The sequence below is a fragment of the Astatotilapia calliptera genome, chromosome 16 (assembly GCF_964374335.1).
Source record: "Astatotilapia calliptera chromosome 16, fAstCal68.1, whole genome shotgun sequence".
Lineage (NCBI taxonomy): Eukaryota > Metazoa > Chordata > Actinopteri > Cichliformes > Cichlidae > Astatotilapia > Astatotilapia calliptera.
The window spans coordinates 24,813,628-24,833,272 of record NC_137437.1 but is presented as its reverse complement, the minus strand read 5'-3'; the positions used below and the strand labels follow the sequence as shown (position 1 = coordinate 24,833,272).

Below are 19,645 nucleotides of genomic sequence, written 5' to 3'. Positions count from 1 at the left end.
CAAATAATCTTGTGTATGTAAAGTGGAGGTCAAGAGAGAGGTACAAAGGTAAGTGTCTACAGCCTGTAAAACATAGTGAAGTCTCTGTGATGGTTTGTAGCTAACATGGAGTGAAGAGGATTTTATCACAATTGATGGAATTTCAAAGACAGAAAAGGTCAGATTTGGGTCTACCATGAAATACTACCTGGAAAGCAATTGATTGGCAGTTATTACAATGTTCTCAAATACACTGCCAAGTAAAAGGATACCTGGATACCTAACCAACGTAGGATAATCTTGACAAAGAATGGAATAAAAGGCAGACAACATTCAGAGAAAAGCTTTGAATGTCCGTCAAGAAGCTTGGGGAACCCTAAAACCTGCTTAGAGAAATCTCAAAGCTTAACTAAGAGAGTTCAGGCTCTGTTGAAAATAAGGTGGCCATAGCAAATATTGATTTTCAAGCTCATTAGAATTGTATAGACTGTTTTTGCCTCATATGCCATATTTCCACCTGTGGTTGCACATATTTTATTAAATGCTTGCACCTATTTCCCATTTTCTTAGCAAAATATAAAGGAAAAGGAGCAGCTTAAGACCTTTGTACCATATTGATAAACAAGTGTAAGACTCTTTTTTTGCTGATATAGAGTTCACCCATACTCCATTTCTCCAGTCTCAGGTTGGACCTTCCTTGGAGGACCAGCCTACATGCCCTGTAGCCATGTCGCTACCATTATATAGGTCTACATAATGTACCTGTAATTTAAAAAGTACTTTTTCTTTCTTTTATTTTTAAACTTTATTTTAAAATACCCTGAATATATTCTCTGATCATATAATAAGCTATGCAAAGTGACCAGCTAGCCAATCTTCTTCCAAGCTCAGACAATACTGAGCTATAATTATCCTAGTTAGGGTGAAGACCGTGAGCTGTCAGAGCTATTCATATTTCTTATGTGCCTCGTATTCCTTCTTTGGTAGTCAGGTCTTCCAGTTGGTCAACAAGCACTATAAAAGTTTAGCTCTTACAACCACAATTTTGCTAGTGGTTGTTTCCCCCGTTAAAGAAATAACAGAAATAGTGCATACAAAAAGTCTAGATCACTAGTTAGAATCAGCCATGGTGCATTCCCTACACAAATGTTTGTATTTATTCAACTTTCTTCTTACTAGAGCTTTTCTTTTGAGTCTGAAGTGGATAGGATAAGATAAATCATCACTGAACATTATAGAGGATCTGGGATGTTAAAGCAAAACAGTAATAGGAAGCAATAACCAAAAGTGGGGTAAAACAAACAGTCTTTATTGAAGTGAAAGCCTATTATCTTCCTACTTAGTAATAACCAAATTATGTTCCACAGAAAGATCACAGAAAGACAAAGAAATTGTTTGCAGTAGAGTTGAACAAAGCAGTTGATAGATGTGAGTGGGGGGCTTTTGATGGGCATTCTTTTGCAGCTACCTTGCTTTAACCTGTCTTCTCTGGGTCACTTCCGCACTCTGTAGCTATGCCCTTGGTGGGGACAAGAGAGGCATTTCGTATTATCACTCCAAGGTTTGCTTCAGGACAGGTGCTATAACAGTCTCACCTCAGGAATGGAGTTGTGACATAAAGTGGCAATGAATGTTTGCTACTTTGCGTTCATAGTAATTTGTCAAATTTTGCAGTTCAAAGTATTTCTAACTTGTATCCGTACTGGAAATTCTGGATTTTATAGTACTGCAACTAAAACAGCCGTGAAATTACGAGTTGTGCAATTAAGATTCCACGAAGAAGGAAAGACAGAGGTACTGATTTCAAGACATAGCACCTGTCCTAGCCTTGGAGTACTCCTGCGTTAAGCATGATTAATGAAATGCTGAGAACATGAGCTTGAGAAAAACATCATGCGATGAGTGCAGTGTGGTGTAAGATTCCAAAGATGGCAGAAGCTCCTTGGTCACTGGCATTTGGCTCGGTGGGGAGCTGCAGTGCTGAAAGGGTTACTGAAAAGAAGGAAATGACGGACCGTAGCGAAGGACTTCCTTTGCTTCAAAATATTCAGCAGAGGTCACTGAGTCAGTCTTCTGAGATGAGCAGAGTAAATTTTGGATTCTGGTTCCATCTACCGCCCCATCTTTTTAAACCCTGAGTGCTTCCTTCTCTGCCCTACGTCCATGCCAAAAGGAATGAGGCTGTAACTGAGCCTGGGGGACAGATGGTGCCTATTTATAGTCCCCACAGAGAGGTGTGAAGTTTCTTGGGATTTCAAAGAGCGGGAGCCATGGCTCCTTAAGGGGTCTGATGCAGCCTCTGTGGCCCATGTGTTCTCTTCCCCTCCCTCGCTCTCTAGAAAGCCCCACACTGGCCACACAGGGCTTAAGATGGGTTCAGGCTAAACAAAGGTACCTATTGCCTTTTTTACTGAGGCCACTGCATCACTACAGAGGATGGGAATCTAATACGAGCCAAAGGGAAAAGTCTGCTCCTTCTTTTCTCTCCAGACGATAACTTTCTTTAATAATCCAGAGGTTGAATTTGCTGTCACAGCAAGACTGCTAAACTGTCACAATGCCACTCAAAGCATGTATGGTAACACTGTGAGCGGATTTTGTACCAGCTTGACAGCTCATGCTGAGGCACTGATTGATGCTAGCAAAACCTTGTTCAAAAGATTGTATTAACAGTATACAACACAACTCCATTATAGATACGGAGGCTTGACTCAATGATTATAAATCAGCGACTGTTCATTTAGAATAATTCAAATGAAAGCATTAAAATATAGTTTTACTATTTTTTCTTTTTAAATAATGGAACGTTTTGCTTCAAAGTACTGGTTCAGAAAGTCACACAAACAATTTTCCAGTCATTACAACTGTTGCAACAACTGATACACATGTCACTACTCCTGCTCTCCTGCCATTAGTGCTGTATGCATAAAATCCAGCCTAAGTGTGCAATGACTTGAACAAAATCAGGTCGGCCATGAATGTGAAACAAATCACTGCTTTCCGTGCATTTGCTTTCTGTATGCTGTGAACTGTAACTGAGAGGTTTGGTCCTGCGGTGCTGTACATTTCTCATCTGCTGCTACTTTATGAACCTTTCAGACCTCCAAAATCATCCCACGCACACACACACTTCTTCTTTTTTCGACCTGTTTATATTTTTCAATAGCATTTTTTATTAGTCTTATTGTTGGAACACACTATACAAACAAACTTGCTTTCATATGTAAAGTGAAAGTATTGTCAGTCAAACTGCTCAATTTAAGTAGTCCGAACTGACGGCGAACAAACCCCACCATACATCCTTGAAACGAAGCACCAGTTATCTCTCTTATGTCAGGGCCAAGACTTGGAAACCTGGCAAACAGCGGGGAGAGTTAGCGGGGCGTCTATTTAAGTCCTCTCTTAAGCTTGGTCCCCATCTGAAACTCATCTGAAACTCACACTTGAAACTGCAGACAATGTGGGATCCCTCCGCCGAGGATAGACACTAGAGTTCATTAGGCCGTACGCCAGCCAATCAGTGGAGGAATTTAAAAGGCAGCTAATGACAGCCCTCCCAGTAATAAAGAGCCATACAGTACATTGCCCAGGCTTCTCGTGTTCTCGCAGTCATCACATAGTTATTTTCTAGATGCAGTTTATTCATTATTGATAGAAAAGAGCTAAGGCTAAATTTTGGCACTCTATCTGTAAATGGAAACATTCAGCAGAGAAGATCAGAGGACGAAATTGAATACAGTTGAATATAGTATATGAATACAGTCCTATAATTACAATTATACAATCAGTTGTTTCGGTCTAATATAGTGCAGTGGTAATCTCTAAACGCTGAGTGCATGTTTATTTTACCGCATTATTTTTAAAACAGAAAAACAACGACCCAGCATCAAATCGGATATTTGATGGCACTGTTTAAATGACCTGTGTATTTAAAAGTGACAGAGGAACAAAGTTATTGCCCAATTAAGTGTTGAGTGGCTTCATAGTCTCATAAAAATATTTACAGACTTAATATAAAGCTTTTTAATGCCAGTAATAATTCTCGGGCTTATGGATCTGCTATGACGGGTTTTTCTCAAGGACAACTTCAAATAAAATGATTTATTACTGTAACGGTTCAGCACCAGGACGAAAACTGATGTGTAATGAGGTCTGTAATGTATAGACTCCAGGCCAAATGACTGTAGGAGTTAATGTTAGAGTTTCACAATCTGATCAGTTTCAACCGGTGCACTTAACCTTTTAATTTTCAATGTGACATTGTCTCTCTTCACTACATACTAACAGATCTCCTGCAGACGCCTTACTTGTTCATGCCTCTTTTTTTTCGGAATATTTATTTCCACATAGTGGAACTTTATATGGTTGAACCATTATATTTAATTATCCTCTCAGCAGTGGGCTCTGCAGTAGGCTATACTCCCATGCACTCAAGGAAGATTTGCACTTGCATAGCTCACGTTTATTGTTGTTAAAAGGATACATAAATAAATGTTCTATGCACATGAAATGCTCTTCTGTGTTATTTTAATATGCAGAATAATACTGTACTGTAAATGTAAACTACTGCATAAGCTACAGCACGATCACAGAAATAAACAGTCTGACTATAGAGAGACAGAAGCTTGAGTTCCCTTGAAGTGGCTGTTGTTGTGATTTGGTGCTATATAAATAAAACCGAACTGTATGAAAATGAACCAATATTAACCTGAATGGCTAAGCTTGTGCTGGATATTTGCTCTCAAAAACATGAAACCAACCTTTTAAATCCCTGTTAAATGTTAAAGTTCACTACATTGGATTACAACATCAACCGTTTAAAAAAGCTGTAATGGTATTAAGTGAGGTTTAGACAGCAGTATAAACAGAGACTATGCATCACATCCTTTATTACATCAAAAAAGACATGTCCTCTGACTTAAATTTAGTTGTCGTTTTACCGATAAAGCTGTCAAAGCTTTTACAACATAGTAGGAGCGAAGGTGTTATTTTACTTATGCATATACAGAGAGCTGCAAATCTACACATCAAGTGTACCCACTCACTGAGCTGCTGTAACACTATTCAGTGACTCAAGATCCCTCCGCAGCTCTTGCACAACATCTGCCACTGGATGTCAGCAGTGTTCCACAGATCTACAGAAGGAGCTCACTAGGTTCATTTTGATCGGGGAAATGATTGTGGTTTGCAGGGAGAGGAGGGCAGTTTCATCAAATAGAAAGGAACTACACAAAATGCACAGAACTAAAAAAATATAAAAATAAAAACAAAATAAGCTTCAGCACAGGAAATGAGGCATATATGTACAATGCAATGACATATTGCACCAGAGCACTTCTTTAATGCTAAAGACTGGCACATGGCAACAAAGTTAACTATACAGCACATGTTATAGTTCCAAGTCTATTTTCTGGAGTGTGGAGGTATTTCCTGATCTAAACAGGTTCTAGTACTCACACCCACTTTGTTCAGACTGCTGAACACAGCAGAGTGGCAGTCAGACAGCCTTCTCCACAGAGGACCAGTCTTGCAGTGATCAGCAAATACACAGTACACTCTAATCCTACCACCATGCAGCCACTCCATGGTCAGTTTGCCTTTTTTTTTTGCAGGCAATTGGCCTCAAAGAAAATGTTGTATAGAGTTTGTTGCACAGAAAGCACTATACAAAAGTTTGCTATAAGTGGGCACATTTATTCCCAGTGGGAAAGCATTTTTCTTTTAGCTCTGTCTGTGTTTAATGTTCTAAAATGCAGGGTGTGCATTTAATCACAAATGTCTTGTGTGTAGACATTTTTTAAAAAGTCAGTTGTTGTTTTTTTCCATTGTAACTTAAACTAAAAACATAATCTAAGAAAAAAATTGCCAAAAGCCTGTTTTTAGCTTGACATTAGTCTCTATAATAATGTTGAAACACGGCCAAATGATTAGAACAAAAGCTACATCCAAGGTCAACTTATTAGAAAACCAACAGGTGACTGTGTTTATATAGTTCACAGGTTAAGTCACGCTGATACACTACAGAGCTACATTTCTGAACACTTCCTGCTAATCGTGCACTATATTTTTATCCTTTGTGTCCCTCCTCCCTCGTATTGAGACAGTGGACCTTATTTTTGTTTGGCTCTACTAGAGAATGAAAAGAATGAGTGTTCCTTTATGCTTTCAAAACAATTAAAGTCAATTCAAAATATATATTTTTGACATCTCACAGTGCAGCTAGGTAAGTAAGGTGTGGCCTTGATCCCAAATTGAATGTTACAAAGGTCACGTGTGTTTAGATTTCCTTGCATTCAGTAAGTACACCTCTGTGTTGTAGCTTGTATTTGCAGTGATAGTGATTGTTTTGAATTTTCAATTTGATAAAAATGAAGGAATTAGAGGTATTAGAACAGGGGTGTCACACTCCAGGCCTCGAGGGCGGGTGTCCTGCAGGTTTTAGATCTCACCCTGGTTCAACACACTTGAATCAAATGATTAGTTCATTACCAGGCTTCTGGAGAACTTCAAGACATGCTGAGGAGGTAATTTAGCCATTTAAATCAGATGTGTTGGACCAAGGACACATCTAAAACCTGCAGGACACCGGCCCTCGAGGCCTGGAGTTCGACAACTGTGTATTAGCACGTATGCATAAACAATTAGGTCCATAAATATTTGAACATTTAAAATCACAATATCAGTATTGTGATATCTGTCATCTTCAATTCAACAACAGGTTAAACAATATTGTTGCATCAACTGTTTAGAAAACCACAACCATTCTAGTGCTGGGATGTGATCACTTTACCCGTGAGTCGAAATTTAAACACATGCTACTTCTACATTCATTCGGCTTTCCCCGAGGCCCTAAACACCGCGCGCTTCAACAATTCCCCACCGGCGAATCCACATCAACGTTTCAAGCGCTCACTTGCTTATACTGCAATCCTGCGGCGTGGACACGAGGGAAAGCTTAAATCTCGCTCACACTTTTTCTCCCTCAGTTATTTGTTATAACAAGTAGCTTCTCAACCACGTCTGCGCCGTCTTACTAAAAGTCTGCTTATAGGTTAATATGGCAAAAATCCTCCAAGCTGTCAGCGTTGTGAAATCTTTGAGACAAGGATGCGTGTTAGGCAGAAACGTGGGGAACGCGGGCTGCCTGAGACTTCACACTGCAAAACTTTTTAGTGTCAAGGTAAGAAAACAGAAGTGTGACCGGTAAGGACTGTTGTCTGCGATAAATCCAAGAACTGAACTGTTTTAAAGATCTCGCTGAAAGTAATTTACTTTATTCAGCCCTTGAAGTTCAGGAAAAAAATGCTGAAGTTTACAAACAACAGCTGATCCACATGGTGGCTGGCAAATAGGAATCCGTGCCAGATGAGGGGGGGGTAGAAACTGCAAGTGTATTAAAATAAATGGCGTCAGGCATGCTTTGCATACGGCGAATACACACACGAATATATTCTATAAAACACACGGAGTTGTTTGTGGTAGAGCTTGACGTTTTTCATTGTGCAACATTTTAGTAAATTGGCTGATTTTTCAAGGCAGATTGGAGCGGTCATGGACAAGTGAAATTTTAGTGTGACAATTCGTAAAAGAAGTTGTAAAATGAGATGCTGTAAGTGGGTGAGATGTTCACATGCCTGTCTCGGCTAAAGTGGCAAACAGCTGCACAACTATGCACAACGTGTAAATCAGAAGGAGTGTTGCGTCATGCTTCAGATGATCTCTGATTGCAACATTCACGGAAAAGGCGAGAATTTTATTTGTTTCGAGTCAGGGTTGTGGTAGATAAAGTACTAGTTTTTAAAATGACATGCATTAATTTGCTAAATAACGTTAGTAAGTAAATGCATTAATTGAGAAATTACTTTTTTTTAATTTAAAAGATCTTAAGGCTGTGAATAAATCGGTGGTATGCTAATATTTTTATATCTGTGACGAGTACGAGTAATATTGGTCACTGTTTTCCTGATTGCTATCTGGAGGTCATGGTGCATCACACCAGCCTCTTTAATAATCTATGCAGCTCTCTCTCTCTCTTAGACACGTGTACAGATGCACTCTCTCACTCCTACACAACAGAAAAACAGATTTGTCTGTCTCAGCATTCGCAGTACAATTCACACAGGCCTGCAGTTTCAGCATGATGTCCCAGAGCGTCACTGGTTGCCATTGCATCTAAACTCAAAATCTACAACACATCTTTTTCAAAGTCTTTCCTTTGGTTCTTCCAAAGTCTCTTAATAAAAAGAGAATATATTATTTTGGGGTGTGATGATTTTTTTTTTTTAACTTTACTTTTAACTCCCAGGCCCAGACAGCCCACCTGGTCTTGGAGGATGGCACCAGGATGAAAGGGATTTCTTTTGGGCATGATGCCTCTGTAGCTGGAGAGCTGGTCTTCAATACTGGTCTTGTGGGGTAAGAAGGAGAAATGCTGACTGAAATTATAACACCGTTAGATTTTTATTTCTTTATTTCTTTTGAATGGCACATTTCAACAATTCCAGTACATATTTGAAGAAACAAAAAGGCATTGACATCTGACATGAAACTTGCTTTTAATTTGATAACCTCTGCATCAGTCACATTTATATAGTTTTAAATAGAAGTGTGAGTTTAAGTGCATTTTTTTTAAAACCAATAAATCACTTCAATAAAAATCTTTACAAAATGTTTGTTTTTTTTCTACTTTAGGTATCCCGAGGCCCTGACTGACCCAAGTTATAGAGGTCAAATACTGACGCTGACATATCCTATTGTAGGGAACTATGGTGTGCCGAATACAGAGGAACTGGATGAGCTAGGCCTGAGAAAACATGTAGAGTCAGAACGCATTCAAGTAGGTAACTAAGGTGTGGCTTGTCTTACAAGCATGTCTTCATATTCCGCCACATTGAGTAATTATCTGACTGTACAAGCGTTTGTCTCATTCTTTTGTTTTTAATAATTGGATAGAAATCCTGTGTAAACAATGCCTGCCTGCCTGCCTGCCTCAAGTTTAGAACCCATGGGCATCACCAGACTAATGCAGACAAATATCATTTTCTCCCCTGAAATGCTCTGTTAGGCTTTTACTGCAACCTCCTTCAGTTGCTGCTTGTTTATGAGTCTCTCTCTGCCTTCAGTTTTGTATTTAATAACTGAATAGCATGCTCTGTTGAGTTGAGATCAGGTGACTTTGCAGTTGGAAAATGTCACTTTTTTTTTGTCTTGAGAAAAAGTCTTGGGATGCTTCTGCAGTATGCTTGGCTCGTTATCCATTTGCACTTAGAAGTTCTGTCCGATCACTTTTGAAGTATTTCGCTAATACGAGCAAATGCTATAGCCAATCCATTACAGCCAATTCAACTAGTGGCCCAATCCATTATAGGCGCTCCAGCAATACATGCCCATAACATTCCCTCCACCATATTTGACAGCTGATGTGACATATTGGATCTGTTTCTTTTCTTCTTCAAACTTTTCGCTTCCCATCTCTCTGTTACAAGCTAAGTTTTAGCTGCCTAAATAGTTTTTTCCGACCTGCCCAAAGAGCATGGGAAGGGTTTCCTGTTAAGTGTAACCAGTGGTTTGCAACTTGATGCAAACGTTTATTTGCAGTCTTGAGGACATCTCTTGAATGTAGACTTTAACAGTGATACAGCTACCGCGTAAAGAGTTCTTGACTTGGATAGATGTGAAAGGTTTTACTTAATCAAGTGAAAAATAAACTCTGTGCTCATTCCATTTTTTGAAGCTTTCTGGTGTTGCTGAGCTGGTGGTGCGTTCATTCTTTTTAAGAATGATGGTTATTTTTGGTCACTCTTAAAGTTTTTGATACATCTCAACCTCATTAAGGCTTCCTTAAATTGGCTTGGCATCTCTTTGTTCTTCATATTGAGATTTTCAGTGAATGGCTACTAAATTCACCTCTGGATCCTTTATGTGTTTGGCTTTGTGCACGGCTTCACTTGGCTATGAAAATGATTGCCAGAAGGCAGTCTGTTTGCTTTTCAAGCCATAAATTGTCCAGATACTTATGGACCTAACTGCATATAATCCACCACAGTTTTCTCACTGATAACAATGTCAGCTGTTAATGTTGAATCATATTAGAGCTGCTTTAATTTTCTGGCAAATAAAGAATTAACACTGCAGTTGGCACTGACCACTCATGGCCATTTTCCTTTTTTTTTTTTTTTTTAACTTCACTGAATTTTTGTTTAATTACAGCTAGGGTTAAGTGGTTGAAGCATCAGGTCAGAATGGTTATTATTATTGACTGACCCTTTTATTAAAACTGTGTAACTGCAGTTAATAGACTGGAGGGGTTTTAAATTGGACTTTTTTTCCAAGGCTCATACAATGCTTTGGTTTCTCTAGGTATCTGGTCTACTGGTTCAAGACTACAGCCACGAGTACAGCCACTGGAACTCTGTCAAGTCTCTGGGTCAATGGCTGCAAGAAGAGAAGGTTAGATTGCAAATTAGAAGCTGTGAGAATGCGTGAATGATGAATATGACTTTTCTGTTAATGTAAATCTTACCCTCAAAAGGTTCCTGCACTGTTTGGGATAGACACCAGGATGCTGACCAAAGTCATCAGAGATAAGGTACCACAATTAGAAAGACTGTATCTGTTTCACGTTTAATGAATGAGTCGGTCAGTTTCTGATATGTTTGGCTTGTGGTTTCTCTTAAGGGAACAGTTTTGGGGAAGATTGAATTTGATGGTCAGCCTGTTGACATAACTGACCCCAATCAGAAAAACTTAGTAGCAGAAGTTTCAACCAAGGTAACAACTGCCAGTTTTTTTTCTTTTTTTTATTTAACGATAATATCAGATTTAAAAACTCCTTTTGTTTAGATATTTTGAAATGGCACTAACCTCTTCTTGTCATGCCTCTATACTCACCAGGAAGTCAAAGTTTTTGGAAAAGGCAACCCAATTAAAGTGGTGGCTGTCGACTGTGGCATTAAACATAACATAATTCGACTGCTGGTTAAGGTGAGAGTTGCGTGAAACATCCTTGTTCGACTGTGTGCGTTCCATTTGGAGACCTTGTTTTTGTGACTTAGCCCCAAATGACCTCCTCTGCATAAACGCAGAATAAAAAAGTCAGCGCTCTGTTACATGCTTTCTGCAACCTGACCTAGAAATTTTGAGAAAGTAAATCTGGGCCTAATGAGCTCCAGAAATGTAAAATTTGTTTGTGGCATGGAGATTGGTAAGAGAGTGGGTTTTCATCATGTTTGTACTCAAAGTTAATGACTTGTGATATTTGCTTTTAATTGGATTGGTTATAACATTGTATTCATCGATTTGCTCTTATTCGTTACACTCAGCGTTGACCCTTCTCTATGTTTTCTTTTTGTTCTATTTTTCAGTTGTTTTTTTTTTTTTTTTTAAACAACATTACATGTTTGGAGATTATAAACCATAAATGTCAGAGCTCTCATTATGACATTATGTCTATTTGGTGTTGTCTGTAGTTATTTTTACAGCTAGGGGGATAAAATAAATGTCATCTTCTGCTACTTTGATTTTACATTCATTTGACATTTTAAGTATACTCAGAAGATTACAAAATAACTACATTTGTGCTTTTGTGCAGCGAGGTGCAGAAGTCCACCTAGTGCCGTGGGACCAGGACTTGCTTAGTCTAGACTATGATGGCCTGTTCATATCTAATGGACCAGGAGATCCATCTCTGGCCAAGACACTCATCAATAACGTGCACAAGGTAGGATGCTTCACAAATGTTTATGTGAACTGAGAGACTTGAGTATTGATTCGCAGGTTTAACAAGGAACTAAAATTGTTGCAGAGCTCTATCTATATAATATTTAATATATTTGTTTCAACTATTTCTTTTCATAACTGTGTTTATAGCTCCACCATTGTTTCTGTAATAATATTTATTTTGTGAAGGTGCTGGAGAGCGATCGTCCCCAGCCAGTATTTGGGATCTGTATGGGCAATCAGATCACTGCCCTGGCTGCAGGAGCCAAGTCATACAAACTACCTATGGGCAACAGGTGACCAATTTAACAGCCAATCATAAATATGATACAGCGTGCTGTATATGCTCTGCATTCAGATAAAGATTTCAGTCTAAAGTGTAACCTGTCCGACAGAAAATGTAATGAAGTAGATGATGTGTTTTATTCATTTCTGTGGGTCCCCAGAGGCCAGAACCAGCCGGTGTTGAATGTGATGACGGGCCAGGCCTTCATTACCGCACAGAACCACGGTTATGGCATAGACAGCGAGTCCCTGCCCCCAGGGTGGGGCCCGCTTTTCATCAACGCAAATGATGGCACCAATGAGGTTGATTTCAGTCTGTGTGAATATTCAGTCTTTAACAGGACTTTTTTCCCTAGGCTTTGGCTATAAAAATAAAGAAATAAACAATTCTTTTACAGCAATAACTGAAGCAAATACAGGACTGTATGATGTTTACACTAATATTTTGGAAAGATGCATTTATTTTCGAAATGCTAACAGTATCTTTCTTTTTTTTTTTAATATATACATAATTTCATGATTTTTATTTCACAATTTCCAGGGGATCATGCACAGCACTAAACCTGTTTTTACAGCCCAGTTTCACCCTGAGGCTAAGGGCGGTCCCACGGACACAGAGGTAATTAAAAAAACTTGATGGTGCTGCATGAAGTACCTGAACACTATACTCCAGCTAATTAAAGTATATTCACAAAATGGAACTTGCGTAAAACTTTGAGCTCTATTCTAAAATAGTACTTGTGTAAATGTTGTGAATGGTTTGGAAAAGTGATGTGGTGTCCAGGTAGCAATAATCAGTCAGACCTCAGAAGTCATCAGGTGCAGATCTTTTAACTGTTCTTAGAATCTGATCTAAGTAAGCTGAGGGTGATGTTAGTTGCATAGCCCTGCGACAGACTGCCGACCTGTCCAGGGTGTACCCCGCCTCTCGCCCTATGACAGCTGGGATAGGCTCCAGCGCCCCCCGCGACCCTGAAAAGGATAAGCGGAAGCGAATGGATAGATGGACGAATGGCACACTTTTGCATTAGAAGATCATTTATTCAGCACGTTTGTCTTGATCTCAAAGATCTGTCACTTTAGTTAAATTGAATTCAGATTCCATGTACATTTTAGCCAGAATTTAGCCTTTTGTTTTAACCAATATAGGGGTTTGGCTCCAAAACGATTAACAGGAGACCATTAAAAAAAACAATATCGTTAATATAATACTTAAACTGTGATTATAAGGCGCTTTTTTTTTTTTCTTCTCCCCCACAGTTTCTCTTTGATGTCTTTTTGTCCCTGATCAAAAAAGGAAAGAATATCAGCATAGCGTCAGTCATGCCCATAAAACCCAGGATCCCTCCCAGGGCCCAGGTAGAGTATTTCACCCAGGTTGAGCAGGTTCAACTTCAAATATTCTGAACATAAGAGACTTTTATATCAGTCATTTAGTGGAACCTGCTGTTTAAATGGTGCCAATCACACCTTTTTGTGTCGACGCAGGTTTCAAAGGTGCTTGTATTGGGTTCTGGTGGCCTCTCTATTGGTCAGGCTGGTGAGTTTGACTACTCTGGATCTCAAGCCATCAAGGCCATGAAGGTCAGAGCATCTGGATGAATTAATCATTTCTGTAGCCAATTAATAATACTTTAATATGGTTGTGAATGAAGGCATAGAAGTGTGTTTCATGTGACTTTATGTGTGAGAGTCAATGCAGACGTTTTTGTTTTTTTTTTGTTTGTTTTTTTTAAAGTGATGTGATGATCCAATTTGTCTGCATTTTAATTCATGGACTTTTAAATGTGTCATTTATTCTGCTATACTGTCCTTATATTGGGTAGTTAAGATGCTGTAGCTTATTTCATCGATGAGCTTGGCAGCTTTTTCCCTAATTACGTGGAACACTGGGATTTTAGTTTATCTAATTAAGATCTAAAAATGCTGAGCAGGCCCAGTTGATTGTGATTTTCTTTTTTAATCAATATGGCAAGATGAGAATATTTAAATGATAATGAAAGATGGTTCATTATTTGGACACAGATGCAGGAGATTCACTAGCTAATACTGCTCAATGGGCAACTGTGACTAAACTTGCATTTGGATTAAGCTCTGTAAAAAAAAAAAAAAAAAAAAAAAAAAAAAAAGGCAAACGTAAAAGGAGTTTTTCATGGACAGAGCACATTTGATAACTGCAATTCTTGTGCATTATAGTTGGTATGCATTGAAAAAACAGTAAATCCTCCTTAGATAACTGTGACTTTTTGATAATTGCATAGGGACCAACACTATAGTACTGCATAAACCGCTCACTTCAAGAAATAAAACATATTTGAGGAATTAGTGGAATTTAAAAAAAAAACAAAAACAACAGGCAGTGATCTGCAGAGACGTGAAAAAGGTTTATACCCAGATGAGTTCCGTGGCGGCCTGAGTGCTTGACCCCAACAATGACAGCATTTGGTGCCACCGTGCTTATACTGTGGGGGGCCGTTTCGTGCCATAGGTTAGCTCCACTTATCCATTACAGGGAATGGTCACTGCAAATGAAAACAAAGTTGTCCTGAGTGACCCCCTTTATCCTTGGATGTAACATTTTTATTCTCTTCTATGATGACATAGGGCACAGCAATATGAATTTCATGCTGTGATATTTGCAGTCAGTAGATCTTAACCCAATTAAATGGCCACAGGACATTTTGACCAACCTGTTAGAGGTCAGCCTGTAAAAGGAATATCTTTTAAAGGAATGATTTTCCTTCCCTCTGTAGCATTCCAGAGACTTGAAAAATAAATGCCAAATTGCATTGATGCTGTTGTGCTGTGTCTTAGGTGTTTGCTTTTACTGTAATTTGTCACTATCTCTGGGCCCCATGTTCCAATTTTTGAATGGACTTTTATGAAAAATAGAGGGAATCATTTTTTTAATATAAAGTTTGGTATAATAAAATATAAATGACAGCAATATGACAATGATAAAATTAATGAGGACTGAATTCTATTTAGCATTTGAATTGGGGCACAGAATTGAGCAGAGCTGCTAATGTTGTTAGTAACACTTGCCTCTTGTATCTGAGATATGTGACAGGCCTGGAAAACACTTTAGAACATCTAAAATGTCAGACATGATGTAAAAGTGTCCCTGAAGACTTTTTGTCATGGGTGAGTTTGCTTTTAATAATTTCCCTTGCGGTCATACAGGAGGAAAACCTGAAGACTGTGCTCATGAATCCAAACATAGCCTCCGTTCAGACCAATGAAGTGGGCTCCAAGCAGGCTGACTCAGTCTACTTCCTGCCTGTCACGCCAGAATTTGTAACCGAGGTCATCAAGACAGAGCGTCCAGACGGCATCCTGCTCTCGATGGGTGGACAAACTGCACTCAACTGTGGTAAGATGTGCACAGTTGCTTGATTAGTACGTGTAACTGACCAAAGGGAATGAAATTCAGTTCAAATGTTACGTCTAAGTCTCCTATTATATTAAAAACCTTTTGTATTATATATTTTATATTATATTAAAAATCTTTTACCTTAAAAAGGTAAAACATATATAATAGATATAATATAAATGTGTTATATATACATATGTGTGTAATTTATTTAGACATATCTTTTTTTTTTTTTTTTTGTGTGTGTGTTTAACCATGCATCTTTAATTTGTTTTCAGGGGTAGAGTTATTCCAGCGTGGGATCTTGGACCAGTATGGGGTGAAAGTCCTTGGAACCCCTGTGGAGTCCATAATGGCAACAGAGGACAGGCAGCTTTTTGCTGACAAACTAATGGAGATCAATGAGAAAATTGCACCTAGTATTGCTGTTGAGTCGGTAAGGACCCATGTCCAGTTGCCGAAAAAAGTGTTCTTGAGCGATACGTTTGGTAACTACGTATAGAAGATACTAAAATATCCTGTCAGCTTGTAGTCTACCACTAATTTCTTGATTCCAGCATTTTGTTAGTGTTAAAAAAAAGAAGTCATTGACATTACTTATATTGGAGGTCTTGTGTTTGTAATAGTTCTATAGTGGTTTAAAGCCCGTATCAACAGTTTTTGTTATGGGAAGCGTAACATTTATGTGCATCCTTCAGGTGTCTGATGCATTACGAGCAGCAGAGCAGATAGGCTACCCGGTGATGTTGCGATCGGCCTACGCTCTGGGGGGTCTGGGCTCTGGTCTGTGTGCCAATAAAGAAAAGCTGGAGGAAACTGCCCAGAAGGTCAGAAAAAGCAGACACTTATCAATAGCTAATGGTTTTTTGTTTTTTTTTGTTTTTTTTTTTCTCTCACTGGTCCTTTTTTTCTCCTGGCATTTAAGCAAACATTCAAAATCTTTTGTCCAAATCAATCAGAGCATTTATACCTTGGCTTACCATGTTTTTTCCTCTTTTTATACCTTTTCTCGAGTTTACAGCATGAACCTGCACAGAAATAATACCTTTTGAAATTGTTCAGATACATTTCTTTGGTCCTGTGCCAAGAAAGGAATAGTTTTCTGTTGCTAAGCAACATTCTTTTGTGCTCTTCCCCTTTTCAGCATTATGTCTGACAGCTCAATTGGTTCTAATCTATGATCACAGGCTTCAAAATGAACCGCTTGTGCCAGACTGTGTTAGATTGGTGCGTGCTTGCTTTTTTTTTTTTTAAATTTTTTTTTTTATGCTTAATGTTTGTGCTCTTTTTAAGTATTTCTTTGAAGCTTACTTTAGTTATTTATTTATTTTTGGTTTCATTTGGAAGTTTCAATGGCAAGTGCATTGGTACCAATTATACTCAGCAGCTGTTCACCTGGTTTGTATCAAGGGCAGTTCACCAAGACAAGAATGCAAAACAAAAACCCCAAGGTAGACAGTCCTTTAACCTGGTCTGGCCTTGTCTGTTATCAAAAAGAGTTTGATAATTGTTTCGGTGCAAACTGTCCTAATAGATTACTACATTTAGTTTGATTCAACAAAGCATCTTAGCTATCGACAAACCAGAAGGACAGTTTGCAATGAAACAATTCTAACCCTTATTTTGATAACTGACAAGGACAGACCGGCTATAGGGCACATTTATCGCATTCTGAAAAGCATCTTCTCTGTGATTGTCACTGTGATTTGGAAGTTTGCATTACAAAGATAAAACACTATTTAAAAAGACCAAAAATCCTTACTACACAAAACACAAACTTTAGTTTGATACATTTCAGTATGGATGTCCTGCATTTACTTCTACTGCATTTACTACTACTAACTACTTAAACTACTAACTACTTAAACTTACTTACTTAAACTTTAATATATAGGTATTAATTTCTTTCCGCTTCAGTTTGATGATTGTAGTGAAACACACATCTAAATTGTTTAAGCTGTTTATGTATCGTAGGCTCTGGCCATGAGCAATCAAATCCTCGTGGAAAAGTCTTTGCTTGGCTGGAAAGAGGTGGAATACGAGGTGGTACGAGACGTTGCTGATAACTGTGTCACCGTCTGCAACATGGAGAACTTCGATCCACTGGGCATCCACACAGGTAGGCACTAATCTGTGGCCCTTTTCAAACCATGAAAGGCTCTTTCTTATTATTTTTGTGAAAATTTTTTTTATTTGTTTCTCTCTCAATCTCCATATCTTTGAGCACACTTCACCTGTCTTTTGAGGGTTGTTTTTTTTTTTTTTTTTTTTTAAATTTTATGAAATTTAAAGCTTCTGCAGAAGGATCATTGTGCTCTGACACACAAATTATTATGTGCAGGTCGATAAAGAACTGCACTCAGAGGTATTTACTGGTACTCCATTGGGAGCCAGCACAATAAGGACATACTGACCTTGAAGCTGGACAGTTACAAGAGCACACTGGTTGAAACTAACGACACAGTTGCTCCCTATTCACCTGGCATAAACGTAAAACATTGACGCAATGACAAAAGAGAGATATTTGTTTCCCAGATTATTGATGAATAAAAGAAACTAAAGATAATCAAATTTCTGAGAGTAAACAAATTAGAAGTTAGTTCAAGTTAAAGTTCGGTTGGTTAACTGTTTTCTCCGGCTTAGTTCAGAGCCGGGCTGAGATGTGTAGCAATCACTGGGTCTTCACTTAGGGATTATGCGGTCTGCAGGCCTCAAATTATATTATTGTAGTCATTCAGGTAGTTTGGCACTCTAGCCAGATTTGATGGAGCAATGCTGGTCGGCAGCAAGCAGCTGTTGGTCACTGGATAATTTGTACATATGCCTTTATTGGTTGTGATCCAATAAACTGAAGGTAAATGAACAATTTGACATACAGTGAGTTGTATAAAGAATAACATTTTAAATTTACTCTTGCTCACCAGCTCTCTCTCGCTCCCTCACTCTCTCTCTCTCACTCTCTCTCGCTCTGCCTATGAGATCAACCAACACATGTAGCTCAAATCAAAGCCTCTGTGAATTCTCATGGTTCAGTCACGGTTTATCTTAAAATAGTTATGCATGTCTTTGGAATTACAGCAACATAATTTTATTGTATTTTATGTTCATTTTCTTTTTACTCTTGGTAGTAATATATGGTAGTGTAAATTGGTAGTGATATACTGAAATATATAAAGAATTGTAGGGACTGGCAGGATTACAGAAATATTAACCATTTTAATAGAAAAATTGCAAAATAAGATGATGATGATGATGATGATAATAATAATAATAATAATAATAATAATAATAATAATAATAATAATAATAACTCAATAAAGCCAATGCAGTCTGTCCACTTGTGGTATGCAGGCTTATGTTGGGTGCATAAACAGATGTCTGTGTTTGCGCAGCTCTTTATTGACCTGCACATACTTTGCGTGTCCGTTCACGCTGATCCTTCTGCAGAATTTGGGCGGATCCTCCCAAATTCCATTGCAATTCAGATTTGTCACTTGAGATTATCCTAAGGCCAATCTTGTGGTGTGCTAGTTTATAAGATTAAGGTGTTTTATCCTTTCATTTTACCTTGCCGTACTGAAGTGCAAGCAGTGTTCTTCATGCTGTCTGAGCTGTCGCAGGAAGTCTGATTTTGATAACCTCTGTACATTTGCCTGTCATTTTATTATTTTTTTTTCCCACGCTAGATTATGCAAATACCACATGTTACATGGATTTTTTTTTTTTTTTTTTTTTTTTGTGATTAGTGTGATTTAGACTCATTCTCTATGCATGGTAGTTCTGATTACCATATTACTACTTTTTTTTTTTTTCCCCCCCCATTTATGATTGACTAATTTTCCTGTACTTCCTGTGGTGGTGGTGGTGGTTGTTGTTGTTGTTGTGGTGTGTTTGTTTGTTTGTTTGTTTGTTTGTTTGTTTGTTTTTCTCCTCCTCCCACCTCTTAAACATCACAGTCAGATTTTCCAGGTCCTCTGGCTGTTCCTTTCCATGTGGATCCATAATGCATACACACATCCCAAACTAACAGAGTACTGGTGTTCTACAGATCATTTTATAGTTATGCTTATGCAATTAGATGCAAAACACGTGTGATTTACATTTAGCATGAGATGATGTATGATTGTAACTACAGGTGTGTAATTTGAATTGATTAAAAAAAAACAAACACTCCCTTTGACAATTCAGAAGTGATTGTCATTGGGAGGTGATACAATTGTTTTTTTTTTTTTTTTTTTTTTGAATCACTGACATTGAAGTGAAAATGCACGGTGGTGCACTCAGTTGTAG

The 19,645-nt window shown here is 38.2% G+C and overlaps 1 protein-coding gene across 6 annotated transcripts in view; it reads left to right on the top strand.

The window, feature by feature from the left end:
* The first annotated feature begins 6,069 nt into the window (after positions 1-6,069).
* Positions 6,070-19,645, top strand: part of cps1 (carbamoyl-phosphate synthase 1, mitochondrial) — a 65,455-nt gene continuing 51,879 nt past the window's right edge. For 5 of the 6 annotated variants that reach the window (XM_080290611.1, XM_080290608.1, XM_080290609.1 and 2 more), the window contains exons 1-17: positions 6,829-7,159; positions 8,285-8,394; positions 8,671-8,815; positions 10,339-10,428; positions 10,511-10,567; positions 10,657-10,749; positions 10,873-10,962; positions 11,570-11,698; positions 11,887-11,993; positions 12,144-12,285; positions 12,524-12,601; positions 13,243-13,341; positions 13,471-13,566; positions 15,166-15,355; positions 15,634-15,791; positions 16,054-16,182; positions 17,330-17,474. In XM_080290611.1, the coding sequence (XP_080146737.1) occupies positions 7,037-7,159; positions 8,285-8,394; positions 8,671-8,815; positions 10,339-10,428; positions 10,511-10,567; positions 10,657-10,749; positions 10,873-10,962; positions 11,570-11,698; positions 11,887-11,993; positions 12,144-12,285; positions 12,524-12,601; positions 13,243-13,341; positions 13,471-13,566; positions 15,166-15,355; positions 15,634-15,791; positions 16,054-16,182; positions 17,330-17,474 (1,981 nt within the window). In that variant the 5' untranslated portion in view covers positions 6,829-7,036. Of the gene's footprint in view, positions 6,203-6,828; positions 7,160-8,284; positions 8,395-8,670; positions 8,816-10,338; positions 10,429-10,510; positions 10,568-10,656; positions 10,750-10,872; positions 10,963-11,569; positions 11,699-11,886; positions 11,994-12,143; positions 12,286-12,523; positions 12,602-13,242; positions 13,342-13,470; positions 13,567-15,165; positions 15,356-15,633; positions 15,792-16,053; positions 16,183-17,329; positions 17,475-19,645 lie in introns of those variants that run through there. The other variant, XM_080290610.1, reaches the window with a different exon arrangement.